The sequence below is a fragment of the Papio anubis genome, chromosome 18, assembly GCF_008728515.1.
Source record: "Papio anubis isolate 15944 chromosome 18, Panubis1.0, whole genome shotgun sequence".
Classification (NCBI taxonomy): Eukaryota; Metazoa; Chordata; class Mammalia; order Primates; family Cercopithecidae; genus Papio; species Papio anubis.
The window spans coordinates 72156196-72180202 of NC_044993.1; the positions used below are offsets into that span (position 1 = coordinate 72156196).

Sequence of the window (24007 nt, forward strand, 5' to 3'; positions counted from 1 at the left end):
GGGGCCACTGCCAGTCTCCGCGTCTTAGTGGTAGTGGTCCCCCCGGGCCCAGCTGTCTTTTATCTCTGTCTTGTGTCTTTATTTCTATAATCGCTCATCTCGGCACATGGGGAGGAAAACCCACCGACCCTGTGGGGCTGGACCCTACGCTGACCTCCATGCCAATCCCAAGGGCAAGTCTGATGCTGCTGTCAGCTCAATTCTGGTTTTTTAAGAGTCACACTCTGTCACCCAGGCTGGAGTGCACTGGTGCAATCTTGGCTCACTGCAACCTTTGCCTCATGGGCTCAAGCGATTCTCCTGCCTCAGCCACTGGAGTAGCTGAGATTACAGGTGCACCACCACACCCAGCTAATTTTTTTTTTTTGTATTTTTAGTAGAGACGAGGTTTTGCCATGTTGACCAGGCTGGTCTCGAACTCCTGACCACAAGCGATTTGCCCGCCTCGGTTTCCCAAAGTGCTGGGATTACAGGCATGAGCCACTGTGCCCCACTTGGAGGTCCTCCTCCCTCCTGGTATTCCTCTTACCTCATAGGTCCCTCCTCTGTGACCTGTGAGCCTTAGGAGCCCAGGGCACCATCCTGCTGGGGTCCCTCCTCCCTCTGGGCTGGCTCCTTTGGTCTGCGTGTCAACAGCTCTGGAACACCAGGCTCAAGCCAGAGCTGGTGTTTTTCTTGCACTAGAGTTCCACTGGCCTGGATGCCCCAAAAAAACAGACTCTGGCCTGGTGCGGTGGCTCACGCTTGTAATTCCAGCATCTTGGGAGGCTGAGGCGGGCGGATCATGAGGTCAGGAGTTCAAAACCAGCCTGGCCAACACAGTGAAACCCCGTCTCTACTAAAAACACAAAAATTAGTAAGGCATGGTTGCGGGCGCTTGTAATCCCAGCTGCTCGGAAGGCTGAGGCAGGAGAAATTGCTTGAACCCAGATGGAGGTTGCAGTGAGCCGAGATTGCTCCACCGCACTCCAGCCTGGGCGACAGAGCTAGACTCTGTCTCAACACAAAGAAAAAGAAAAAAAAAAAAAACAGATTCTAAGGCAAAGTGAAGTTTTATTCAGGAGTGAAACTTTAAGGAAGACAGGGAAAAAGGCAAGGCGGGGAGGGGGCGGAGGGGCAGGAGGGACAGCAGATACAGGCGGTATGTTCCTGAGCTGAACACAGCCTTACCAGAGAACCAGCTGGTTCCTGAGACACTCACAGGCCTTGGGAAAGGCCAGAGAGAAGCGCTATGTCTGGCCGAGGAAGGGACACCTTCTCTCCTGGCTGCCCCCCATCTCCCCTCTCTCATTTGTGCCACCTGGCCCCTCTGGGCAGCCTCTGCAGAAGCCAGCAGCTCCAAAGGGCCAATCTGGTGGGGACATGTCAGCTTCCTCCACACAGGCCTGAGGAGGCCATGCCAAGGTGGGCCTGCGCCCAGGGAAAAGCTGAGACTCCTGGAGGATAGAGGTCCCTGGAGTTTTATGGCCACAGGACACTGTTGCTGGGCCGCTCTGGCTGGGGAGGCTCAAAAGCTGGGTCCCAGTCACCCCTCAACTTGCTGCACTCACAGCCTTCTCTGGCTGGGGAGGCTCAAAAGCTGGGTCCCAGTCACCCCTCAACTTGCTGCACTCACAGCCTTCTCCATCTGTGACACACACGGCAGCTCCCAGCAGTCTCCTCCGACTCCATCCTCACCCCATGAGTTCTCTGGCTCTCCCCTTAATGTACCCACATCTGCCCCTGCCGTGGGGTGGGTATTCCTCTCAGTGGTCACTTGGTGACTGGCCCGGCTTCCTCACCAGTTTTCCTGTTCCACCCTTCCCTGCCTCATCCCAGCTCAGCAGCCAGAGGACCCTTCAAAGCCACATCACTCCATGCCATCCCCTGGCTCCAAACCCACCAGGAACTTCCTGTCAGGGGAGCTGGGAGTAGAAGCCATGGCTCTGCTGGGGCCTTGGAGACCTCGTGCCGTCTGGCCACCCTGTACTCCTGGGGCCCCTGCATCAGCTACTCTGGCCTCACCGCCCCAACCAATCAGCATCCTTGCTGTTCCCAGCTCATTCTCATGTAGGGATCTCTCTCCTCCTGAGGAACAAGGACCCCAGCAGGAAATGCAGCTGGGCACACAGGGATGGAACAAGCCCTGCCCACTGCTATAAGCCCCAGCAGAAAACACACTGAAGCCAGGTCCTCAGTCACTTCAACGTTTCATTTGGGCTTCAAACTCTGAGGAAGCAGGCCCCACGAATCCCCTGTGGACAGGCATGGCACAACGCTGGCAGGCATGTGCCAGGCAGGGAGAGGGCAGGATGGCTGGTGGACCCTCAGAAAGACCCTGCCTGAGCTTTCCCTGTAAGGACTGAGCAGAGTGGAGAACTGAGCCCCCTAAAGTGAGCAGCACAGAGCCACGGGGGGCAGGGGCATCCCTGGCTGCATAGTGGGAAGGCAAAGGCCGGGCCTCCAGGAACAGGCACAGGGATGCCCAGCCAGGCCTGCCGTCTTCCTGTGTGAGGAGCGAGGCACCAGGGTATGCGGTGGGCAGGAAGCCACATCCTGAATGCCAAGGGGCAGCTCAGGCTGCTCCTGCCTCCCTCACCTGCAGTTCAGCTGCAGCTCCTTGGGGCCTCCACTGAGGAGGACAGTGGGTGTCTGCTGTGCACATCTGCACTTCTGCTCCAAACCTAACAGGGGCAGGGCAGGTCCCCATGGGCAGTGTCCTGGGGACCACCCAACTGAGACACAACAGGCTCTGGCTCTGATGCACTTTAATGAGTGCCCTGCCCCTCTCCAACCAGGCCACTCCATAGGCGCCTGGCTCGCTGTCCCATGGGCTCTGGCTGACCACCCTCTAGTCACAGGAGCCATCCTTCCAGCCGTCGCGCCAGCGCTCATCCACTTTTGAGCAGTCGAAGTCAGGCTTGCCCAGCTTGCGGTTCACTTCATTGTGCAGGTGGCACAGCCACTGCGTGAAGCCTGCCCGAGTGCGGGTGTCTGGCTGGTTCCTGCACAGCCTGCATAGGGAGAGCATGTAAAGAATGGGAGGACGCAGCGGCTCCACTGCCCCTGCCAGTTCCCTGTCTGCTCCCAAGGAAGGACAACTGGGGCACGGCTGTGAGCTACACCTGGGAGCGCCCTTATGCTCCAAGGGACAGGAATTCCCAGAACAGGGCTGACCCTGCAGCTCCCGGGTGTGATGAACTCCCAGGGTTGCTCAAACACCCACCTGGAGAGCTTGGCAAACTCCAACGAGGCCTCAAGGCAAGACATCACAGCACAGACCTGGCAAATTTATAAGCTTCTAACACCCAGGAAGCGGCATCCAGCGTCTCTGGCCTCAGGCAGAGTGTGGCCTGGGTGGGGCTGGGCACAGCCTTGTAACTGAAAACTGGACTTCTTAGCACCTGAGGGAGGCCCTGGTGCCTCAGTTCAGCAAGAGACTTAATTCTAACTGCCCAGGCTTACAGCAACAATGGCAACTCTGCCCTAGACATCTGGTCTAGAAACACCCGCAAGGGCCAGTGCTGGCTCTTGGATGCCTCAGTGAGGAAGAGGTGGCTCTTGGGGGCAAAAGCAGTGGATTTCCAAGATTTTAAAACCAGCAGTCCTGCTCTAGAAGTCAGGCAAAGTGGAGTCCTCCCTAACTTGCGGGGAGCCGTCTTCAGTGCCAGACAAGGCAGGGAAGCCCTTCCTGGAGTGCTGTGGCTGTGGCAGGAGCAGTACTCAGCAGCAGATCCCAACAGTTTGGCTTTTGAGACAAGACGAGGAGGCTCAGATGGCCCCAGGCCTCACCTGTTGGAGGTCCCTGCTCCTCAGCAAACTTCTGCCACCTCTGCATCCGTTTCTCTATGTTCCCCGCTATTACGTCAGCCAGGAGCCCCAGGCCCAGGCTGCAGTGCAAAGCTCTGCTGCGTGCAAACACATCTTACCTTTTCCTTAGGTCTTCAGCACACTCCTCACAGGGGTAAAACTTAGAAAATAAATGTATGAAGTGGGCCATGTCTTGCTGCTGTTCTGGGGTGGGCAGGTCGGGGTAGTAGGCTGCCAGGGTGTGGAGAACAGCCCAGCTGTGGCGGCCCAGTTCCTCGCGATCCGGCGGGCAGTCCTCCCTAAACTTGGTGTCCCGCTGCGGAAGCAGGCCAACCAAGAGTGAGTTCATTCTCCGAACAGAAGCGCCCAAAGCTCCCCCTTCTACGGCCCAGCCGGTGGCCCACTGGACTCCGGCCAAAGCCCTGCAGACGATCCAACCCACGCGCGGATGAAGGCTGTAAGGCCGGGCTTACCCGGGGGCAAGGTTCAGGGACAGGCAACCCCGGGGAGCTTTGCCGGGGCACCTGGGCGGGGGCAGGGGCAGGGGCTGCGCGGGGCTGGGAGAAGTCGGGCAGGGATCTGCACCTTCTGCTGCGTCCGCATCCACGTCTTGAAGTCCACGCAGGCACGGCACGGCCGCCTCCGGGAGGCGTCCACGGCGACAGGAGACTCGGAGGTCGGCGCCTGGGCTGGCATCGGGGCCGAGGTGGCCGCGTCTCTCCGCCCCGCGCCGCGGCCCCGCGCGTCGGTCGCCAGGTCGTCCATTGCCTCGGAGCGCGCGCCTCCCGGCAGGAAGAAGAGATTCCGGCCGTGGAAGCTGCCCCGCTCGCCGGGCGCCGCCATGTTGCCCGCGCAAGGCCTGCCGGGGCAGCTCGGCCTCCAGATGAGCCTCCAGGTCAGCTTCCAGGCCAGCGCGCAGCTACAGTAGCCGGAGGCGCGCGCCGTGCTCGCGGGGGCCGGGCCCGAGCTGGGGCTTGGGGCGGAGTTGGGGGCGGGGGCCGGCGCGCGGGCCCGTGTGGAGGCGGAGCCAGAGGCCGCGGCGCGGACCGGGGCGGGGCCGGACCCGGGGCAGGGACGGAGCTGGAGGGCCGGAGCCTGCTGGCATCCCCGGGCCTCGATCCGCGGCGCACACCGTGGTTGCGCCGTCCGTGGCGGCGCTCTCGCTTCCTCCAGTAGAAGAGCAGTGTGTGGCGGAAGGTGCGCAGCGGAAGGTGCGCCGCGGGCGCGCTGTGGACCCGGGCTGACACTCAGGCAAAGTCCGTGTTGCGGCCCGCGACGCCCCCATCGCTCTGCTCTGAGTGTCCTGCGTGCCTGCGGCCAGGCTCTGTGCCCTCCGTTGAGGGGCGCGTCCCACCGGCTGGCTGCCCAGCGCCTTCTCAACGCGGGGCGGGCGTGACCGCACAGATGGCGGCGCGCGCTAGGGTTCTGGGCTGGTGTCACCGCCCTGGCGCCATGGCAACGGGCGCCTGGCAACGCAGGGCGGGGCACGGCCGCAGAGGGCTGGCGCGTGCCTTGGGCTCCCCGGCGCCCCCCGCCGGCTGCCGCGGACCCTAGAACCTGGGGTGAGGGGTCGGGCTCCCAGTTGGAGCGGCCTCTGCGATTCCTCTGCCTCCTTGCGTTCATTTATCCATTCCGCTATTATTTGTGCAGTGACTGCTCTGTTCCAAGCGCTGTTCCAGGTGCTGGGCAGAGCAGGGAACACAGCTCCGTTCCCTGACCTCCTCTGTTCATAATTCAGTGGTCAAGATAGGAAAAAAAAACAAGCACTCACGCTCATAAATGTTCACGTACAAACTGGTGGGTCCATGCAAGGGTGTGGTAAATCTGGAAGGCCTCCTTGAGACCTCCTCCTATCTGAAGGATGAGGAATCAGCTGAGGAGCGCCTTCGAGACCAAGCCCAAGGTGGCAGGGTCTTGGCATTTTGCAGGAACAAAAAGGCCAGTGGGACGCTAGGGAGGGTTGTAAGGTGGGAGGGGAGATCCAGGCACGGGCAGGGACCCACCAAGACTTAGTCAGCAGCTGCGGGGATTGGGAGTTTATTATGAGGGTAGGGGGAAGATGCTAGACAGTTTTGGGCAAGGCTACTCAATCTGATCCCATTTCAGTTTGCTGCAGATTCCTCTGGCTATCATATGGGGAGTGGATTTTTTTTTTTTTTTTTTTTTTTTTTGAGACAGGGTCTTGTTCCGTTACCCAGGGTGGAGTGCAGTGGCACGATCTTGTTCATTATAGCTGTGACTGCCTAGTCTCAAGTGATCTCCCACCTCAGCCTCCCAAGTAGCTGGGACTACAGGCACACGCCACCATACCCAGTTAATATTTGTATTTTGCGGGGGCATAGATAGAGGTCTCAACATGTTGCCCAGACTGGTCTTGAACTCCTGAGCTCAAGCAGTCCCCCTGCCTCGGCCTCCCAAAGTGCTTGGATTACAGGTGTGTCTGTCCTTGGAGTGAATTTTGTAGGGGCAAGTGAGGAGGATACGGATGGAGGGTGGGGTGGCTGTACTATTCAGGTAAGAAAAAAGGGTAGGGGAGGAAAAACTGGAAACCATGCAGGGCTGATGGGGTGTGGGGCAGGGGCTGTCAGCTGGGGTGGGGAGGCAGCCTCAGAATCCCTCTAGGCTTCTGCTTTTGAATAAATCCTCCCCAGCTTCTCTCCTGTCTTCCAGGGGAGCAAGGTCTCCCCTGGGTTCACACGCTGGACCCCACCAGGTCAGCTAGGCCCTCAGCTGAGATCAGGGAGAAGGTGACAGCTGGCTGGGGGCACCTTGCAAATCAGCCCTATGTGAGCAGGTGTTCATTGCCCATGCCAGGACCAGGGACAGCTTGAGGGCCTCAGCCAGTGCTGGTGGGACAGACACACAAAGGCCCTTTGTTGCAGCCAGGGCAGCTTCCTGGAGGGATGCCCCAGAGGCTGACCACTCCCTGAAGGGGCTGGAGTAGGGGCATCCCAACACAGAATTGGTGACCCCAGCACCAGGAAGAACCACTGTGTGCCAGGGTTGAATGTGGCTTCCGAAGCCTGAACTATAAGGAAGCAGCCAGAGAGGTGGGGCACCTGAGCGAGCCTCTGCCCAGGCCATGTTTGCAATAAGTCATGGCAAATCATGAATTGAGAGGTGGTTCTCAAAACAGCCCTAGTGACCACTTCCCTGACCTCCACCCCCACCCAACAAGTGCCAGTGACTGCACAGATGGGCCCTCTTTCTCCTACCCCAAGTCTCCTCACTGCAGGGGAACCCCTGGGTTCAGCATGTGAGGTCTACCCCTCCCCCAGCATGTACACAAAAGCTCACAATAATTACGCATTTAACACACATTTCCTTGCCTATTAGTTGGGGACATTAAGAGACTTTTCCTCCAGCATTAGAATTAAGTCAGACAAAACACTTAAAGCTTTCAGCACTGAGGCCTTGGTTCTGCACAGAAATCCCAAGGCTAGTTCAAAGACAGAGTTGTTGGGCGCACCCTAGCAGGGCAATTACCTCACAGAGCAGGGGAATCCAGAGAGGTGGGCAGGACAGGCAGCACTTTGATTAGCCCTGCCTTCTCCCTCCTCCAGTGGCCAGAGGCAGGCAGGAGGGCCCCAGGCAGCAGTTCCGCCTACCCTCCGCCCCTTCTTCAGTCTTGCACGCCTCCAGGGCTGGAAAGCTCATTCTTCTTCCTCCTAGCAGCTCTGCCTGGAAGTCCCCCAATCCCTGTGCTCCTGCCCCCAGATCGTGGACTTGGGAGACAGCAAGAAAGCTGCAAAGGACTAGGCTGGGGCGGCTCCACAAGGACCCCACAGGCTTGAGGCGTTGCCAGATTCTATCCCAGACAGTCTTCTGGGTCCCCCAGAGCCCTCTCAAGCACAGGGAGGCAGAAGGGTCCTCACCCATTTCAGGAGTCTGCAGCCTGGAGGCCACAGCCATGGCAGGCCCCCGATACCCAGTTTCAGTGCAAGGAGCAGCCCTGGTGCAGATCAAGAGGCTCCAAGTAAGACCTGGCTGGGTCCCTAGTGGCCCCAAGGCATAGGAAGGGGGTGCCTGGACCAACACCTCCAAGGCACTCCCAACTTTTTGTCCCCCAGACCTTTGCCTTCTGTGTGCGCTGGTCAGACGGCAGTGACACCTTCGTGCGCAGGAGTTGGGACGAATTCAGGCGGCTCAAGGTGAGTGACCCTGGGCCACCCTGATGCCACGGTGGCAGCTTCCCCACCCGGCTGCCTCCCACTGGACTGCCTCCCATCAGTGACTCCCACTGAAGGCCCTTCGTCCCCGTTGAAGCTCCCAGCCCCTGCCATCTGGGTGAGGGACCCCGCCCTCCCAAGGGTGCACAATGGGCTCTGGAAGACCGATGCCCCCGTTCCTGCCCTCAGAAGACCCTCAAGGAGACCTTCCCGGTGGAGGCGGGCCTGCTGCGGAGATCTGACCGCGTTCTCCCAAAGCTTCTCGGTCAGGCCAGCCTGGGTATGGGGGCGGGGAAGGCGGTGGTTTGCCTGGGGCGCCAGGGACCAGTGAAGCCCAAAGCGGGGTATCACAGCACGTTTTTGTGGTGCCTTAAGATGCACCACTGTTGGCACACGGGGGGCGCACGAGCCGCGGCCTGGCGCGCCTGCAGCTGCTGGAAACCTATTCTCGGAGGCTGCTGGCGACTGCAGAGCGTGTGGCACGGAGCCCGGCGATCACTGGCTTCTTCGCACCGCAACCCGTGGACCTGGAGCCCGCGCTGCCACCCGGCAGGTGCCTGACTCGTCCCAAACTCCCAGCCTGCAGCGGCGTTTGGAGCTGGGAGAGGTGTAGGGTGGGGGGAACAGCCAGCGAATAGGGGCAGACACTGGGAGGCTGACGGTCTTGCCGGGTGGCGCCTCCGGTTTCACCCTCCCCATCCGCCTACCTCTCACTCGTGCGGGCTGCCCTTCCCAGCCGAGTGATCCTGCCCGCCCCAGAGGAGCCGCCTGTCTCGCGCGCTGCGGGCCGCCTCTCCATCCACAGTCTGGAGACTCAGAGCCTGCGCTGCCTGCAGCCCTTCTGTACTCAGGATACGCGGAATCGGCCTTTTCAGGCGCGGGCCCAGGAGAGCCTGGACGTGCTGCTGCGGCACCCCTCAGGTAGGGCCCGCCAATAACGCAGGGATTTGTCCCTCTGCCCCTGGACCCGAGGGAGGCTCGAGATCTGAGTCCCCGCCCGCTTCTTGCGCACAGGCTGGTGGCTGGTGGAGAACGAGGACCAGCAGATGGCCTGGTTTCCAGCGCCCTACCTGGAGGCGGCGGCGGCCCCGGGCCGGGGCCGGGAGACAGGCGGGTCCCTAGGCAGCAGCGGTATGCGCCTAACCCCACCCCTCATGCCACCATTACGGCTTGACCGTGTGGCAAGACTGGGTCAGAAGCATCGCTGGCAGGGCGGCCCAGGAGTCCGTGCTTGGTCTCCGCACCTAGAGGAAGCCCGGAACTGGTTTTAGAGCGGCCCCGCGGTCAGCAGACTCAAGCAAGGAGAATTTGAAGGGTGCGGGTGGGCCTTGGCCTATGCTGCCCCGCGGTGACTCCAAGCACCCACTCCCAGGTCCCCAGTTCTGTGCTTCCCGCGCCTACGAGAGCAACCGCGCAGATGAGCTGTCCGTGCCCGCGGGGGCGCGCGTGCGCGTGTTGGAAAAGTCAGACCGCGGCTGGTGGCTGTGCAGGTACGCGAGCGGGCGTGGGCGGGGGAGGCTAGCCGAGGCCCGCGGGGCCCTAACCACACCCCGCCCCTCGCAGGTATGGCGACCGGGAGGGCCTCCTCCCCGCGGTGCTGTTGCGACCGGAAGGGCTGGGCGCACTCCTGAGCGGGACGGGGTTCCGTGGAGGAGACGACCCGGCCGGTGAGGCCCGGGGGTCCCGGGAAGCCTCCCAGGCCACCGCCCCTCCCCCCACCGTGCCCACCCGACCTTCGCCGGGCGCCATCCAGAGCCGCTGCTGCACCGTCACACGCAGGGCCCTGGAGCGGCGCCCAGGGCGCCAGGGCCCGTCTCAAGGGTGCGTGGACCCTGTGCCTGTGCCGCACCCTACTACGGAGCGGTGAGCGCCAGGATCCCGATGCGGGGATGGACCGCGCCATCCCAGGGCTGAGGAGGAGCGGGGAGGGCGGATCTCCCTGGCCAGCAGGACGGGAGGGGGGTATTTGCTGTTCCTCTGAGTAAAGCTTGTTCTGAATGACCCCCACCGTCTAAGCGTGCGGAGCCGCGGGCTGGATCTCTGCCAGGCCAGGGTGCGGGATGGGCTTGGTAAGGCCGAGACCATCAGCTCCAGTGCCCTTCTGGCTGGCTAGGTAGGGTGTTGGCCAGGGTAGGGGCTGGACTGGAGTCCAGAGAGACAGGGCCGGCTAGGAGAGCGGCCTTTATGGGTTTTCCAGGGGTTCAGGATGGACTGGAGAGAGACCGGACCGGCTAGGGGAGAACTTCTTTATGGGTTTCCCAGGGTGTAGAGGTGGCCGCCAGCACAGGCAGCTTCATGTTGTGCCACAGGAAGTCCAAGAAAGCGGCAGCCTGGAGTGTCCTGCTGAGCCGCTGAAAGTGCCGCTCTGGGGTTCGACAAGAAGGAGGTCAGGGGGGTAGTCCACACGCCCCCCAGGATCCCCCAACCCCAGGCTGTGCCCACGTACCAGTGTAGGGCAGCAGGGCCTCAAGCGCTGCCCGCACGCCTTCGTAGGCCAGCAGCTCCTCAGGGGCCTCGCGCCGCAGGAGCACACCCAGCACGGCCTGGGCTTCGTGGCAGTGCCGCGAGTTGGTGTTCCATGTGACACAGAAGCGCAGCAGGGCCTCTGTGGGCAACAGGACCCTCATCCTCTTGCCCAGCCAATCTGCCATGACTGGCCCTTGCCCGCCGGGCCACCCACCCTGACCGGCCCCCAACCTTTCTGGTCTCGCCGCAGTCGGAGCATGGTGGCTTCCAGCTTCTCGCAGGCCTCAGGGTCTCTCCGGATGGCTGTGGGAGGAGGGAAGGCTGAGCTGGGGAAAGCAGAGCCCAGTGGTCCGTAGACCCAGCCTCTTGCCCCTGGGTGAGCACTGACCCTGGATGACAGTCAGCACGGTGTGGGGCCGATCCAGGGAGATGGCCAGGCCCAGTGCCCGCAGGTACCGCTTCTCATGCAGCAGGTTGTCCAGCTCTTGCTGCCTGCGGGGAGGGGAGGAGAGGCCACTGAGGGCCGCTGGCAGAGCCATCGGAGTCAGCAGGCAGCAAGCCTGGTGCTCAGCCTCAGTTTCCCTACAGCACAGAGCAGGGCTGATGCCGGGAGGGGCGCCACTGCCCTGGCCTTACCTGACCACCTGCTCCTCTTGCCTGGCCTGCTCCTCTGCCTGCTCCGCCTCGGTCACATCCTGGGGTCAGACTGGGGTCAGATGGGGCCTCCACTCCACCCCGACTCTTCCCTGCCCTTGGGGCCCACAACCTTCCAGAGGATGACTCGGGAGTCGCTGGCCCCAGTGAGGGCGCGGTCATCCAGCCGGCTGCAGTGCAGCCCCCAGACCTTGTCCTCGTGGGCATCCAGCGTCCGCACACACTCGTTGTTCTTGATGGTCCAGAGCTTCACGAGGCCATCCGAGCCACTGGGTTTGGGGTGGGGAGAGGCTCAGCATCAGGCAGGTCACCCCGCCACCCCCCACCCCATCGCTGCCCTGCCCCAGACCACTCACCTGGACAGCAGCTGCGTACCACGGCTCACAAAGGCCACCTTCAGCACAGAAGCATCGTGCCCCTCGAATGTCTGCAAAGAGGAGGGGGTAGGGCATGAGATGTCACCAGGGCGAGAGGTGGGGAGGGCCTGGATCGCCGCTTACCTTGAGACAGCTGAAGTCCTGGAGTGCCCAGAGCTTGATGGTGCCATCAGCTGAGGCTGTGGCCAGCACCTGGTCCATGGGAGAGAACTGGACGCACCAGAGGCCACGCCGGTGACCTGAGAAGACACCCAGCAGCTGGCACTGCGGCAGGGCCCAGAGCTTGGCCGTGCGGTCCTGTGAGCCTGTGGCCAGCAGCTTGTCGTTGGGGGCAATAGCCACGCTGTTGATGTCCTGGCAATGGGAGAAGGTGGTGGCTCAGCACCCCGCCCCCCGCCAGCAAGGGCTTGGCCACCCCCACCCCAGTGGCTATGGAGTCACCTTATCATGGCAGCGCTGAGTGGTCTGGGCCTGCAGGAGGAGGGGGCCGTTGTCTGGGGCTGTGTTCTTGGACAGCAGGGCTTTGGGAAGAGGCCACAGCTTCACAGTGCAGTCCTGGCTGCCTGTCACCAGGAAGGACTCCTTCAGCCTGTGGCCCAATAGGAGAGGAGGAGACACAGCTGAGCCCCGGCCAGTCCTGATGGCCAGCTCCCCACAGGGCCAGCCTGGGAGCCCACGGTCCAGACCACGGAGACCGTCCCAGTATGTGGGTTGGCCTGGGTCACCCCCAGGCACCTGCAGGATCACGCCCTGTCTACACTGTCCACCTGCAGCACCTGGTGACTCAGCCCCAGCCACAGGACCCCAGGCCTACATGCAGGGGTCACCTCTCCACCTGGGCCTCATGCAGAATCGTTCTCTCTGCCTAGTTCCCTTCCCCCTTTAACCACTTCGCCAGGGCTACTTCTGAGGACTGCCCTCGAGGCACGTAGGGACTCTCCTGTCCTGTTCTGTTCCACATCTCTGGGCTGGAGCCTCAGAGCAAGCCAAAGCTGCCGCTGCCTCCCCAGCTCCCTGAGTGGCAGCCCCTGCTGGCAGGCCTGGGCCTCCACCTCCTTGACACCCCTGGGCCCAGCCCCGACTCACTACCTAGAGCAGCAGACGGTGCCCACGCTGTGTGTGTGACCGGAACCCTGAGCCACGCAGATCACCTGGCCAGCCTTGTTCATTCTCCAGATACGGACGCTCTGATCCTGGGGACAGGGAGTTGACGAGAGAGGCTGGTCCATGGGCCTACTGCGTGGCCTCCCCGCCTGGTGCCTCTGCCCCTACCTCTCAGGGTGCCTCACCTTGGCACAGCTGGCAAAGAGCCATCCCTTCCGGAACACATCCAGGGCCAGGACGATATCTGAGATGTTGTGGGGAGGTATAGGTCACACAGCAAGATGTGGGAAGGGAAGCAAGCAAGGGACCCAGGCAGGTCCCAGGGTGTCAGGTGGGCTGGCCCCACTCACCCGTGTGGCCATGGAGGATTTGGCAGCCTGACGTCTGCAGCTCAAACACTTTCAGGCAGGGGCTATTGGAGGCCACGATGACGTGGGAGTCCTCGGGGCCAAGAAACCGGACATCCAAGACCTCCTCACTGTAGCCAGCGAACTGCAGGGCGGCAGGGGGCAGGAGATAAGAGGAGGGCTGGTGCCCGCAGCCTCCAGACAGAGCAAGGGCAGGTGTGCACCTGTTTCTGCAGCCGCAGGGAACGAGCCTCATAGAGCAACAGGTTGTGGTCGGCGGTGGCGCTGAGGAGCAGGCCAGCGGTGCGGGCCAGGGTGCAGTGAGTCAGCTCCCGCCCGGGGCCCGGTGGCCGGGCCTGCGTGTACACACACTGCCCGGAAGCTGCCTCCCACACACGCAGAGTGCCTGTGTGGGTGGGGACAGGGCTGCTGAGACTCAGGTCCACAGGCCTTCCCCAGCCCCATACCACTGCCCGTATCCCGGCCCAACACACCTTGGTCGCCGGCTGTCAGAAAGTACAGGCCTGAGGACTTCACACCCAGCTGGGACACTGGCTCCTCTGGCAACAGCACAGCGGCCTCCACGCTCTGGAGACGAACTGGGTCACAGGCTGCTGTCATGCCCCCTCCCCACCCAACTCAACCAGCCCTGGCCTCCAGGCATCCCCACCTCAAACACAGGCACGGTCTTTGTGGCCTGGCAGCTCTGAAGGTCCCAGATGACACAGATCTTGTCACGGCCGGAGCTGGGGCAGCAACAGCAACCTCAGGTCAAGTCTTAGCCTCGGCCCCCACTTTCCAAGCCTCCCCCTTGTACCAGGGCCCACTGCTTACCTGAGCATGGTGTGGCCGTCGGCGCTGAAGGTCAGTGAGGTGACAGCGCTGTAGTGGGCAGTCATCACAGCCAGGCACGACCGGTCCTGCAGTGACCACACGCGGATGGCGGCATCCGCGGCTGAGGAGAAGAGCACCAGGCGAGTAGGGTCCGGGTGGAAGGCCACTAGGCTGCGGGCAGATGGGACAGGATAGGTGAGCTGTGCAGCCTGGGCAGTGCCTCTGCCCTCCCCCTCCACCCCCCAACTCACTGCACGACACCGGGCGAGCCTCGGAAGTGGTGTGTCCCATAGTGCCGCACGATGTCCCAGACGCGCACGGCCCCGTCACAGCCACCTGCAGGGAAGCAAGGTGAAGGAGTGGAATGCCCAAAGCCCCTGCATCTGTGCCCGATACCCACCTGTGCTGCAGGGCCCTACCTGTGGCTAGCAGCGTGGAGGTGGGGTCGAAGGCCATGGTGGCCACGGGGGCTGTGTGTATCGCCTTCCACAGGCGGGTAACGCTGCCCTCTCGCCAGGCCCACTGAGCCAGCAGCAATGCCCGGCTGGCTGTCACCAGCACCTGGGGGAGGATACAGGTCAGCAGAGGGGCAGCAACACCCTGCTCACAGCTTCCTGGACTCAGTCTGGGAGGAGGCAATGGGGCAGGTCCCCTCCAGGCCCCGCCCTGCGTACCTCATCGTCAGGGCTGAGGTCAAAAGCAGTGATGTTCTCCTGGTCCTCCTAGGGGAAAGAGTGGTGTGCAGAGCACGGTGTGAGTGGGCTGCCCCCTCCACTTACCCCTCACCCACCCAGGCTACCCTCACCTGCTCCAGACTCCGCAGCACGACCCCCGAGGCCACCTCCAGAATGTTGACTCTGGTGCCACAGATGCAGAAGAGGTGCTGGCCAGTCTGGTCCAGCTGGGGACAGAGGGGTCTCAGCTAGGCAACATTCGGCACCCCCCACGGTCTCTGGCTGCCCGCCCCCCTGCCCTTCCCCAGGCTGGTACCTGTGCTTTTCCGCCCTTGTAGAAAGGTTCAATTTTGCGCTCTACAGCATAGCTGGAAGGAGAGCAGGGGGCGAGTGAGCACCACCCACCCCTTCAGTCCCCAGGGCCCAGCCCTGTGTTGGGTGCTCCTCTTGAGGTGACCCCAATGTCCCCTGCCCTTGAGTTTCTGGGCAACAGCAGAGACGGCATGGGGTGGAACCAGCAGTACTGCAGGGGGGCTGTTGCTACCCCCGTCACTGAGAAGTGGAGACCTGGGCTGGTGATCCCTGAGGCAGCAGGGGGTGGGCCTGTGTCAGGCAGAGTCAGCCCAACAGCCCAGGGCTCTCAGGGATTCCCCAGTGAGAGCCAGGGGGGTCCTTGGGGACACCCCTGCCGGCAGTGGGTGGCCAGGCCTGGGTAGCCAGCCCAGAGCACATCCTCCCAGTGTCTTCATCCTTGAGGTCTGGCATACTTCTTCCCCTTGCTGGCTTCTCTCTTCATCCCCAGGCTTGCCCAGAGCCCAGGTCTCATGAGCAGCTGTCATTTCTGTGACCTCACTCCTGCCCCTCCTCCTTCCCTCTCCATTGCCTCCACCTGGTCCAGGCCATCGCAGCCTCTGGTCAGCCACTCTGGCCTCTTCACTGGGCCCCCTACCTACCTCTTCTTTTTTTTCTGAGACGGAGTCTCCATCTGTCACCCAGGCTGGAGTACAGTGGCGCGATCGCAGCTCACTGCAAGCTCCACCTCCCGGGTTCACACCATTCTGCCTCAGCCTCCCGAGTAACTGGGACTATAGGCACCTGCCACCGCGCCCGGCTAGTTTTTTGTATTTTTTAGTAGAGATGGGGGTTTCACCATGGTCTCCATCTCCTGACCTCGTGATCCACCCACTTTGGCCTCCCAAATTGCTGGGATTACAGGCGTGAGCCACTGCTTCCAGCCTCCCCTACCTACCTCTTAACCCTGCTGCCACGTACCTTTCAGAACATAACTGCAGATGTCACTGCCCTGCATCAACCCCTCCCTTCTGCCCACACACCTCCCAGGCCTTGCCCAGAAGAGCTTCTGCCACCCTTGCCTCTACTTTCCTTCCCTCTCATGGCCCACAGTGCACCCCATTGCTCCTGTCCCAGCCTCTGGGACGGGTTTCCTATCTTCCCCCCGTTCCTTGCAGCCTGGGCTTCTCTTCCCAGATGTCAAGGTCTGGCTCACTGCGCTTCTGGAAGCCTGACTGCCAAAACGAAAGCAGCCCCTGAGCCCCCGCACCCAGTTGACCCTCCCATGGCGGTGCTGCCAGCCTGGGACCTTCCTTTACCAGTGCTTGGCACAACCAAAGCCCCATAGCTGCCAGTGGAAACGCTAATCCCGAGGCTGCGCTGCCAGGGCAGGGGCACCAGTACTGCTATTCGACAAAGGCTTGGGGAGTGACGGGGCACAGAACTCAGGGCCTCCTGGGCTTCTGCAGACCCGCCCCTCTCCCGCTGTCTACCTGCTCCCTGGAGAAGAGAGATCGCGGGTAAAACGTCCCCAGGCCGACTGCTCAGAGGTGGTTCTTCGCCTCCCGCCGCCTCCCGGGGCCAGCCCCGACCTAGGCTCAGCCCTCTCCTCCCCTCATCGGGACTTCTGGTTCCCACTCCACCCACAGCCGGCTTCTCGATGAGCCCACGCTGCTGCTCCCGGCGGCCAGGCTCCGATCGCCGTCCTCCCCGAGAGCAGTCGGGGCCGGCTCTCCCGCCTGGTATCACCGCAGCCTCCGCGACCGCGCGAGCCCGCGCACACATAGCCTGTCGCCTCCACGGACCAGAATGCGTGCCCGCTCCACGCGCACCTCCGCTAGGCCGGCTGCGAACCCAGCTCCCTCCCCGCGCGGCCCCAGCGCTCCGGGCTCACTTGGCCTTGAAGCGGCCCACTCCGGCCGCGGTCTCTGCCATGTTGCCGCCGCCGCCGCTCCAGCTGAAACCGGCTAGGGCCCCGGCAGCCGCCGCCGCGTGACAGAGGTTGGCACCGAACTCCTCACAGAACTCCACACTCCCGGCGCGCCGCGATGGCGTCACCGCGCGCGACCACTGTGACGTCCCCACCGGCGCGGCGCGCTTGGCGCCATCTTTGCTTCGGGCAGTGGCTGCTGCATCGGGAACCGGAAGGGGGCGGAGACGTTTCCGGCCTGGAGGGAGGGCCATGAACCCTGAGGGTGCTTCGCGGTCCGGTGAGGGTAGACCGGCGCGGGTGGCGTCGCTGGTGGCCTGGCTCTTTGAACAGTATAAAAAGGCATTCGTGGCCTGGCGCGGTGGCTCACGCCCGTAATCTCAGCACTTTGGGAGGCTGAGATGGGTGGATCACGAGGTCAGGAGATCGAGACTATCCTGGCTAACACGCTGAAACCACGTCACTACTAAAAACAAAAAAATTGGCCAGGCGTGGTGGCGGGCACCTGTAGTCCCAGCTACTCGGGAGGCTGAGGCAGGAGAATGGCGTGAACCCGGGAGGCGGAGGTTGCAGTGAGCCGAGATCGCGCCACTACACTCCAGCCTGGGCGACAGACCGGACTCTGTCTCAAAAAAAAAAAAAAAAAGAAAAGATGAAAGAGAGCAGGCAAATGCCTGGAGAGGGCGGTAGGGATGCACCGGTGACAGCTGTGAGGGCCGCAGGCACAGAGGAAGGCAGGCCTGGGCTCCGCTTTTATTGACCTATTTACAAGGTACGTTGGCCCTGGGCTCCCCCACCACCTCAGCCCCAGCGTTGCCTTCTGGGGCGACCTTGGCCTCCTCCTGTGAGGTGCCCTCCAGCAAAGCGGTGTCTTCCTCCAAGAAGTTGCTGAGCTCCGCCAGCTCTCGGCGAACGACGCTGGTGGCTCGGTGCAGCCAGCGCACGCGCCGCAGAAGGCACAGCAGCAGGGTCCGACTGCGCTCCTGGCGCGCGCTCCAGGCATTGTGCAGCTCCCGGTAGCAGTTGTGGCGAGCGCGCTTGGCCGGGTCCAGCGTGGCCCCGCAGCCCAGGGGGCAGCGCTGCTGGGATCCTTGCTGGCAGTGCTGCCGGTGCTCTGCCAGGGCCCCACGCGGCACGCGCGAGGTGCAGCCCTCGTTGGGGCAGGCCATTAGCTCGAAGGGGCATGAGTCCTGGTGCCCCTTGCGATGGGCCAGGGGGCACGTCACTATGCAGCCAGCGTTGGCATTCTTGCACTGAGGGTGAAGGAGAACACGTGTGAAGAAATCAGGCGGGACACCCCCAGAACCCCCACCCCTGGCTTTCCATTCACCAGGAACCAGGGAACCGGGAGCCTCCCACACTTTTCTGACTTGGGTGAGTGGGTGGAGAGAACATTGGGGCAAATGCTTGGAAGTGGGAAGAAGCTAGAAGTTCCAGGGGAGGGGGTGAGGCCTGAGTCTTGGGGAACTGGAAGGTACACAGTTGGGTTGGTCTGGTGAGTGGTATGGATGCCAGGCTTTCCTTTTTAACCTCAGTTTACCCATCTGTGAAACTAGGGGGCTGGAGAGTAGTGGCCAGCACACCAGGCACTAGATCCTCTGAAAATCCTCTGTAAGTCCTCTATAATCTCCATTTTACAGCTGAGACCCCGGGGCTCGGAAAAGTTAGGTGACTTGCTTAAAGTCACACAGCAACTAAGCAGTAAAGCCACGATTCAAACTCAGCCACGTCTGGTCCTCCCAAGGCTGCACTTGTCTCTCTGAAGATAGGATTCTCCTGCCCCCTCTCCTGGCCCTGCCCCACCCCTACAAGGGTGAGAAGGGTCGAGGGTCGGGGGAGTGGGTACTCTGAGCTACCTTGACTTCCAGGCGGCCAATGGTTTTCCGGAGTTTATTCACGCGGACTATCTTTTTCCTTTTCACCTCTTTTCTACAGCACGGACAGGTCTTTTGTCTAGAAGGAGGCATGAGTAGGGGTGAGTGTTGGGAGTAGGAAGGGAGCCCTGGTCAAGCTCTCACTCGGTGACCCAGGTGGTCCCTTCATCAGCTGGAGGAGGCATCAGGGCATATTCCAGGGCGCTCTCAGCTCTGAGGCTGGGGCCGGGGTCTGCAGATGCCAGAGTGAGGGTATACACATTTTAGTTTAGGGAGATTTCGTGGCTGAGTCTTTTGGCTGACTTTCCCCTCTGTTCTGGGCCACAGCAATGGCCCCCAGTCTCACTCCTCCCCTCCCAGCCCCTTGGGTACCCGGTGGCACCTGGCTAGCCACTGGAAGATGCACTTTTTGCAGAAGATGTGGCTGCATGGCAACCTTGCTGGCCTCTTGAGAACCCCATGGCAGACGGAGCACACAAAGTTGCTGTCAGGAGGGCTGGCGAAGAGGTTGAGATCATACCCGCCACTCTGCAAAGGCCAGGTGTCAGGACCTGGCTGGGACAGTGATCCAGTCCCTGGTCCACATACCCAGCAACAGCCTAGCAAGCTTTGGGCGGGGAGGTGGGCCACAGAACTTCAAGTAGAGGGGCTGGCTCAGCACCCACTTTGAGGGGGCAGCTGTAGGGGTTAGGGCCCCCTACCCCAGGACTACTAATCCCTGGTTGGAGACGGGAGCCTTAGCCTAGAATCAGACCTAGCCAGAGCCTTCCAGGTTTCATTGTACCATATGGGGGCCTGCGACCCATTGCCCACCCTTTCCAAGTGCAGTGGGGTCGATCCCTGAACAACTGGGCAAGTTTCTGGAGTTGGGCACACATCTAAGGGCTGGAGGTAAGAGGACCCCAGGCTCACCATGATCTGTGTCTAGACAGCAGCTCCACAGGCCCCCAGAGCTCAGGAGCCTGCATTTCACAGTGGGTGTGGGCTGACATCACAATAGCATTGTCCAGCTCAAGCCAATCCCAACCCTGGTTCAGGGCCCAGAGACCCTGTACAGCCCAGCCCTTGTTCCCTTCTGTAGAGGATCACAGGTAGCTGGGCACAGTGCTCACACCTGTAATCCCAGCAGTTTGGGAGGCTAAGGCAGGAGGATCACTTGAGCCCAGGAAACCAGCCTGGGCAACTCAGTGAGACCCCACCTCTTTTAAGTCACAGGGCTGGGTGCAGTGGCTCATGCCTGTAAGCCTAACACTTTGGGAGGCCGAGGCAGGCAGATCACTTGAGGTCAGGAGTTCGAACCAGCCTGGTCACCATGGTGAAAACCCATCCCTACTAAAAATACAAACAAATTAGCCGAGCGTGGTGGCAGGTGCTTGTAGTCCGAGCTGCTTGGGAGGCTGAGGCATTACTGCTTGAAACCGGGAGGCAGAAGCTGTAGTGAGCTGAGATGAACCAAGCTTCATGGAGCTGTTTCCCCCAGGCCAGGGCTTCAGTGGGATCACAGGGATTGCCGCCCTCTTCTCTCCAGAGGGCTGTAGCTCCTAGGGCTCCTAGAGTATGGGGGCTTCAGGCATTGACCCACTAGGGGTCTTCACTTAGGGTCCGACACTCAGGGGTAGCTCCAAGGCAGTGAGAACTAAACTCCCGGGGAAACTGCTGTCCAGAGCAGGGGCCCAGCCTCCCAAACCAGGTGTCTGATCCGCTCCAGCCTAGCACCACTGGGGCGCTGAGTTCATCTAGGCCTAGCTGGTCAAATCCCTTAGAATCTCACCTGGTCTCACAAGGAAGTCACTGGAAGCCTCTGAACTTCCCATCCTTGCGAGCGCTCTGCTGGCCCCACCTGGCGCCCTTTAGGCCTTTACCTGAGGCGCGCATGGCCACAAGACTGTTCCCAATCTGGCTCCGCCACTTAAGAAGCGTCGGACCTTACATGTCACCTGCCAACCTCCCACATCCTATCCTTGTCTCCAACGCGGCGTTGGGATGGCCAGGAAAGACGAGGAGGCATCTCGCTAGGGTTCTCCCCGCCACTGCGTGAACAGATGCACTTGCCAGGCTGATAGGCGGGTCGGGACCCCAAGAACACCCGCACGCAGTAAGTTAGGCAAACAGCTTTATTTGAAAGACGGGAGACAGCCGAGTCCCCCCGACCCCGCGGTCCTGGCGACGTCAGTCTCAGGCGTGGGAGGACCAGTGTCCTGCGGAGAGAAAACAGGGTTAGGGGTCGGCAGCCGGGGTCAGGAGTCAGGGGCCAGACCACGCGAGCGGCCACACCTGGGGGGAGGACGCGGCGCCTGTCGGGGCCTGGGTTTCACCGCCGCACATGGAGCAGCGCGCGGTGAGCTGAGGCCCCCGGAGGCTCTGGGCGTCGAATCTCACCCGCGGCCACGGCCAAAGCCGGGGGTGATTTTCAACCAACGCCGGTCTCCAAGACCACCAGCGGGATACCGGTGGTCAACGCAGCAGAACCTACCTAAATGAAGAAAGCAGTGCAAAGCATGCGCAGGCGTTTATAGCTGCTTTTCGGGTGACGCAGAGTCCCAGGCCGCGGCTGGGGCCGGACGCGCAGGAGCACGCCGAGCCCGGTGAGGGCGGGGCACCGCGGAGCCAATCACAGGTTGTCTTATGGGAGCTCGGCGCGCTCCCGCCCGGGGCGGGGCCGCGGAGGTCTCGCGGCGCTTGGTGTGGTATAAAAGCTGCTTCCCAGTAGGCCTAGCTCTTCTTCTCCAAGAGAACACGTGAGTGGTCGTATTTGCTGCTGTGGGTTTGGGCGTGGGCGGCGGGAATCCGCGGACATCGAGTCGGGTCTAGGCTCCCGAGTCCGCGCTCCTGGGCGGGAGCCCCCGTCGGGGTCTTGCGGGGGGCTGCCAGATGCCTAGACCGCACTGACTGCTTGGTTCTTGTCGTTTTCTCCAGCAAATGGCGGATGACGCCGGTGCAGCGGGGGGGCCCGGAGGCCCTGGTGGCCCTGGGATGGGGAACCGCGGTGGCTTCCGCGGAGGTTTCGGCAGTGGCATCCGGGGCCGGGGTCGCGGCCGTGGACGGGGCCGGGGCCGAGGCCGCGGAGCTCGCGGAGGCAAAGCCGAGGATAAGGAGGTAGGTTTCAGCTACGCGCGGGATCGGGCCCGTAGGCGGCGGCGGAGAGCGGCCCTGGTCACTCGCGCCTTTTCTCCCTCTAGTGGATGCCCGTCACTAAGCTGGGCCGCTTGGTCAAGGACATGAAGATCAAGTCCCTGGAGGAGATCTACCTCTTCTCTTTGCCCATTAAGGTACGCGTCGGTCGTTGGGGCGTTGAACAAGTGCGACCCCGGAGTCGTTTGGGCTGGGGTTGGATGGTTGGCATCTGCCATTGACCCGCCTTGAAGGGCCCAGCGTCTCGTTTGAGAGGTCGAGGCTGTGTTGCGGGCTGGATGAGGAGGGGATTCCACTTAAGAGAGGTTGGATGGATATATCTGAGCGAAGCGAGAGCCACAAAACGCATTTCAGCGCATCTTCCCACGTTCGCAGCGAATTCATTTCCAAAGAGCTGAGACAGAAGCAGCGCTCAGTTCATGCCATCCGAGAGGACGATGAAGTTCAGGTTGTGGGAGGACACCGTAAGGGTTAGCAAACTCCTCATAGTCCGCGTGTACGGGACAGCTGTCATCCGCGTCCAGCGGGTGCAGAGGGGAAAGGCTAATGGCGCGTTTGTCATGTGAGCGTTCGCCCTAGCAAGGGACGGTGTTCATGGCTAGGCCAAAGCTGGACAAAGCAAAAGGAAACCTGAGTGGAAAGCCGCATCTCACCAAACGAGGAAAAGGACAAATAGGAAGAAACGATTGAGATGCTGAAACGTGCTAATCTTACAAACTTCCATTAAAACTGCTGAAACGTAAACGAAGGGGACAGATGGGGGGATGCCAGGTGAGGGGGTTCATGACTATTTTTTTTGGCGGGGCAGAGTCTCGGCCTGTCACCCAGGCTGGTGCGATCTCGGCTCACTGCAACCTCTGCCTCCCAGGTTCAAGCGATTCTCCTGCCTCAGCCTCCCGCATAGCTGGGTTTACAGGCGCCCGCCACCACACCCCGCTAATTTTTTGTAGGTTTAATAGAGATGGGGTTTCACCATGTGGGCCAGGCTGGTCTTGAAATCCTGACCTTGTGGTCTGCCCACCTCAGCTTCCCAAAGTGCTGGGATTACAGGTGTGAGCCACCGCCCCGCCGATGACTTTGGTTCTTTAGTAGCATAATGGTACGGACTTTTTCTTTAATGCACTCCCCACAATTGTCTTGTTTGTTGCAGGAATCTGAGATCATTGACTTTTTCTTGGGGGCTTCTCTCAAAGACGAGGTTTTGAAGATTATGCCGGTGCAGAAGCAGACCCGTGCTGGCCAGCGCACCAGGTTCAAGGTACCTGGCTGTCCTGGAGTGGGCTGGGCTGGGCTTGTCAGGACTCTCTCGGCTCTGCGTAGTTGCACTTGGCTTCACCCGTGTGACTTTCGTAATGGGGAGAGAGAGAAAAGATCTCCTCAGGACCTCAGATGGGCCTTACTGTGGCCTCTCTTTCCTTGAGGGGCGCAACAGGCCCTGGGCGGTGGGCGGTGATTGGGTGTAGGGCCACCAGTCGCCTCACACACATCTCTTCACAGGCGTTTGTTGCTATCGGGGACTACAATGGCCACGTCGGCCTGGGTGTTAAGTGCTCCAAGGAGGTGGCCACTGCCATCCGTGGGGCCATCATCCTGGCCAAACTCTCCATTGTCCCAGTGCGCAGAGGCTACTGGGGGAACAAGATCGGCAAGCCCCACACCGTCCCTTGCAAGGTAGGCTGGTGGCAGGTTATGGGCCTGCTGTGGGGCAGGCTCCCTTGGGCCCTTGTCTCCTGACTTCTTCCCTCACCAGGTGACAGGCCGCTGCGGCTCTGTGCTCGTGCGCCTCATCCCTGCACCCAGGGGCACTGGCATCGTCTCAGCGCCTGTGCCCAAGAAGCTGCTCATGATGGCTGGTATTGATGACTGCTACACCTCAGCCCGGGGCTGCACTGCCACCCTGGGCAACTTCGGTAGGTGGTCCACGCATGGGGCGTAGCCATGGTCTCTCAGCTCCGCTTAACCACACGGGTCCGGTGTGTGCTTGGCGTATTTTCAGGGAGGCAGAGAAAAGCTCTCCTAATGCACGACAGACCCGCCCAGAATGGCCTCTCTGTTCCTAGGAGTGCGACAGACAGTTTTTGGGTTGGGGGACTTGCCTCAAGCACACCACTGACCCTCTTGGGGTTCTTTTGTTGTGCAGCCAAGGCCACCTTCGATGCCATCTCTAAGACCTACAGCTACCTGACCCCTGACCTCTGGAAGGAGACTGTGTTTACCAAGTCTCCCTATCAGGAATTCACTGACCACCTTGTCAAGACCCACACCAGAGTCTCTGTGCAGCGGACCCAGGCTCCAGCTGTGGCTACAACATAGGGTTTTTATACAAGAAAAATAAAGTGAATTAAGCCTGTTACTGTGTCCTGTGT

The 24007-nt window shown here is 61.4% G+C and overlaps 5 protein-coding genes, 1 long non-coding RNA gene and 3 other non-coding genes across 12 annotated transcripts; 4 read left to right on the plus strand and 5 right to left on the minus strand.

Annotated features, from left to right (window-relative positions):
• Window positions 1-1037: 1037 nt before the first annotated feature.
• On the minus strand, window positions 1038-5190 carry GFER (growth factor, augmenter of liver regeneration). Its single transcript, XM_003916358.4, has 3 exons — window positions 4375-5190; window positions 3909-4105; window positions 1038-2993 (listed from the first exon to the last, which is right to left on the minus strand). The coding sequence occupies exons 1-3, from the start codon at window positions 4630-4632 to the stop codon at window positions 2831-2833; spliced, it is 618 nt and encodes a 205-aa protein (XP_003916407.1). The 5' UTR covers window positions 4633-5190; the 3' UTR covers window positions 1038-2830.
• A 948-nt stretch (window positions 5191-6138) lies between these two features.
• NOXO1 (NADPH oxidase organizer 1) lies at window positions 6139-9964 on the plus strand. Of its 4 annotated transcripts, XM_031658590.1 has the most exons (9): window positions 6139-6839; window positions 7465-7765; window positions 7860-7940; window positions 8148-8238; window positions 8334-8511; window positions 8695-8879; window positions 8973-9089; window positions 9331-9448; window positions 9522-9964. In XM_031658590.1, the coding sequence occupies exons 2-9, from the start codon at window positions 7700-7702 to the stop codon at window positions 9823-9825; spliced, it is 1140 nt and encodes a 379-aa protein (XP_031514450.1). In that variant the 5' UTR covers window positions 6139-6839; window positions 7465-7699; the 3' UTR covers window positions 9826-9964. The 4 variants fall into 4 exon arrangements, with proteins under 4 accessions (XP_031514450.1, XP_009193958.1, XP_009193957.1 ...); XM_009195694.4 differs by having other exon boundaries at window positions 6139-7765; window positions 8148-8223; XM_009195693.4 differs by having other exon boundaries at window positions 6139-7765; window positions 8151-8238.
• Window positions 9965-10124: 160 nt separating this feature from the next.
• TBL3 (transducin beta like 3) lies at window positions 10125-16769 on the minus strand. Its single transcript, XM_003916353.4, has 22 exons — window positions 16600-16769; window positions 14731-14782; window positions 14546-14641; window positions 14415-14462; window positions 14160-14301; window positions 13992-14076; window positions 13741-13911; window positions 13577-13652; window positions 13401-13494; window positions 13131-13312; window positions 12910-13051; window positions 12745-12803; window positions 12545-12648; window positions 11897-12044; window positions 11579-11809; window positions 11435-11505; window positions 11191-11347; window positions 11061-11119; window positions 10813-10916; window positions 10656-10727; window positions 10405-10563; window positions 10125-10323 (listed from the first exon to the last, which is right to left on the minus strand). Exons 1-22 carry the CDS (start codon window positions 16638-16640, stop codon window positions 10190-10192), a joined length of 2427 nt encoding a protein of 808 aa, XP_003916402.1. The 5' UTR covers window positions 16641-16769; the 3' UTR covers window positions 10125-10189.
• A 567-nt stretch (window positions 16770-17336) lies between these two features.
• On the minus strand, window positions 17337-19678 carry RNF151 (ring finger protein 151). Its single transcript, XM_003916359.5, has 4 exons — window positions 19422-19678; window positions 18892-19037; window positions 18492-18588; window positions 17337-17888 (listed from the first exon to the last, which is right to left on the minus strand). The coding sequence occupies exons 1-4, from the start codon at window positions 19422-19424 to the stop codon at window positions 17397-17399; spliced, it is 738 nt and encodes a 245-aa protein (XP_003916408.1). The 5' UTR covers window positions 19425-19678; the 3' UTR covers window positions 17337-17396.
• A 931-nt stretch (window positions 19679-20609) lies between these two features.
• LOC103880252 lies at window positions 20610-21104 on the minus strand. The gene is made up of 2 exons (XR_641173.4): window positions 20983-21104; window positions 20610-20707 (listed from the first exon to the last, which is right to left on the minus strand). It is a non-coding gene; the product is annotated as an uncharacterized LOC103880252 (long non-coding RNA).
• Window positions 20802-20928, minus strand: LOC116271393. Its single transcript, XR_004179951.1, has one exon. It is a non-coding gene; the product is annotated as a small nucleolar RNA ACA64 (small nucleolar RNA).
• Window positions 21105-21133: 29 nt separating the features above from the next.
• Window positions 21134-23992, plus strand: RPS2 (ribosomal protein S2). The gene is made up of 7 exons (XM_021931647.2): window positions 21134-21247; window positions 21426-21605; window positions 21689-21778; window positions 22792-22899; window positions 23139-23312; window positions 23392-23551; window positions 23782-23992. Exons 2-7 carry the CDS (start codon window positions 21429-21431, stop codon window positions 23952-23954), a joined length of 882 nt encoding a protein of 293 aa, XP_021787339.2. The 5' UTR covers window positions 21134-21247; window positions 21426-21428; the 3' UTR covers window positions 23955-23992.
• LOC116271360 lies at window positions 22942-23075 on the plus strand. Its single transcript, XR_004179922.1, has one exon. It is a non-coding gene; the product is annotated as a small nucleolar RNA SNORA64/SNORA10 family (small nucleolar RNA).
• LOC116271361 lies at window positions 23582-23714 on the plus strand. Its single transcript, XR_004179923.1, has one exon. It is a non-coding gene; the product is annotated as a small nucleolar RNA SNORA64/SNORA10 family (small nucleolar RNA).
• Window positions 23993-24007: the final 15 nt, after the last annotated feature.

Bases quoted from the DNA above. Each gene is read 5' to 3' on its own strand.
- GFER (XM_003916358.4), bottom strand. From the start codon at position 4,632: ATGGCGGCGCCCGGCGAGCGGGGCAGCTTCCACGGCCGGAATCTCTTC. The intron at 4,106-4,374 runs GTGCAGATCCCT...CTGCTTCCGCAG, and splicing joins GGATGCGGACGCAGCAGAAG to CGGGACACCAAGTTTAGGGA. The intron at 2,994-3,908 runs GTAAGATGTGTT...CTCCCTATGCAG, and splicing joins GCTGAAGACCTAAGGAAAAG to GCTGTGCAGGAACCAGCCAG.
- NOXO1 (XM_031658590.1), top strand. From the start codon at position 7,700: ATGGCAGGCCCCCGATACCCAGTTTCAGTGCAAGGAGCAGCCCTGGTG. The intron at 7,941-8,147 runs GTGAGTGACCCT...TCCTGCCCTCAG, and splicing joins ACGAATTCAGGCGGCTCAAG to AAGACCCTCAAGGAGACCTT. The intron at 8,512-8,694 runs GTGCCTGACTCG...TGCCCTTCCCAG, and splicing joins CCCGCGCTGCCACCCGGCAG to CCGAGTGATCCTGCCCGCCC.
- RNF151 (XM_003916359.5), bottom strand. The intron at 18,589-18,891 runs GTGCCACCGGGT...GCCTCCTTCTAG, and splicing joins ATCTTCCAGTGGCTAGCCAG to ACAAAAGACCTGTCCGTGCT. The intron at 17,889-18,491 runs GTAGCTCAGAGT...CTTCACCCTCAG, and splicing joins TTGGCCGCCTGGAAGTCAAG to TGCAAGAATGCCAACGCTGG.
- RPS2 (XM_021931647.2), top strand. From the start codon at position 21,429: ATGGCGGATGACGCCGGTGCAGCGGGGGGGCCCGGAGGCCCTGGTGGC. The intron at 21,606-21,688 runs GTAGGTTTCAGC...TTCTCCCTCTAG, and splicing joins GCAAAGCCGAGGATAAGGAG to TGGATGCCCGTCACTAAGCT. The intron at 21,779-22,791 runs GTACGCGTCGGT...TGTTTGTTGCAG, and splicing joins TCTTCTCTTTGCCCATTAAG to GAATCTGAGATCATTGACTT.
- TBL3 (XM_003916353.4), bottom strand. From the start codon at position 16,640: ATGGCAGAGACCGCGGCCGGAGTGGGCCGCTTCAAGGCCAA. The intron at 13,313-13,400 runs GTGTGTTGGGCC...CCACCCACACAG, and splicing joins TCTGACAGCCGGCGACCAAG to GCACTCTGCGTGTGTGGGAG. The intron at 10,324-10,404 runs GTACGTGGGCAC...GTCGAACCCCAG, and splicing joins GGCCCTGCTGCCCTACACTG to AGCGGCACTTTCAGCGGCTC.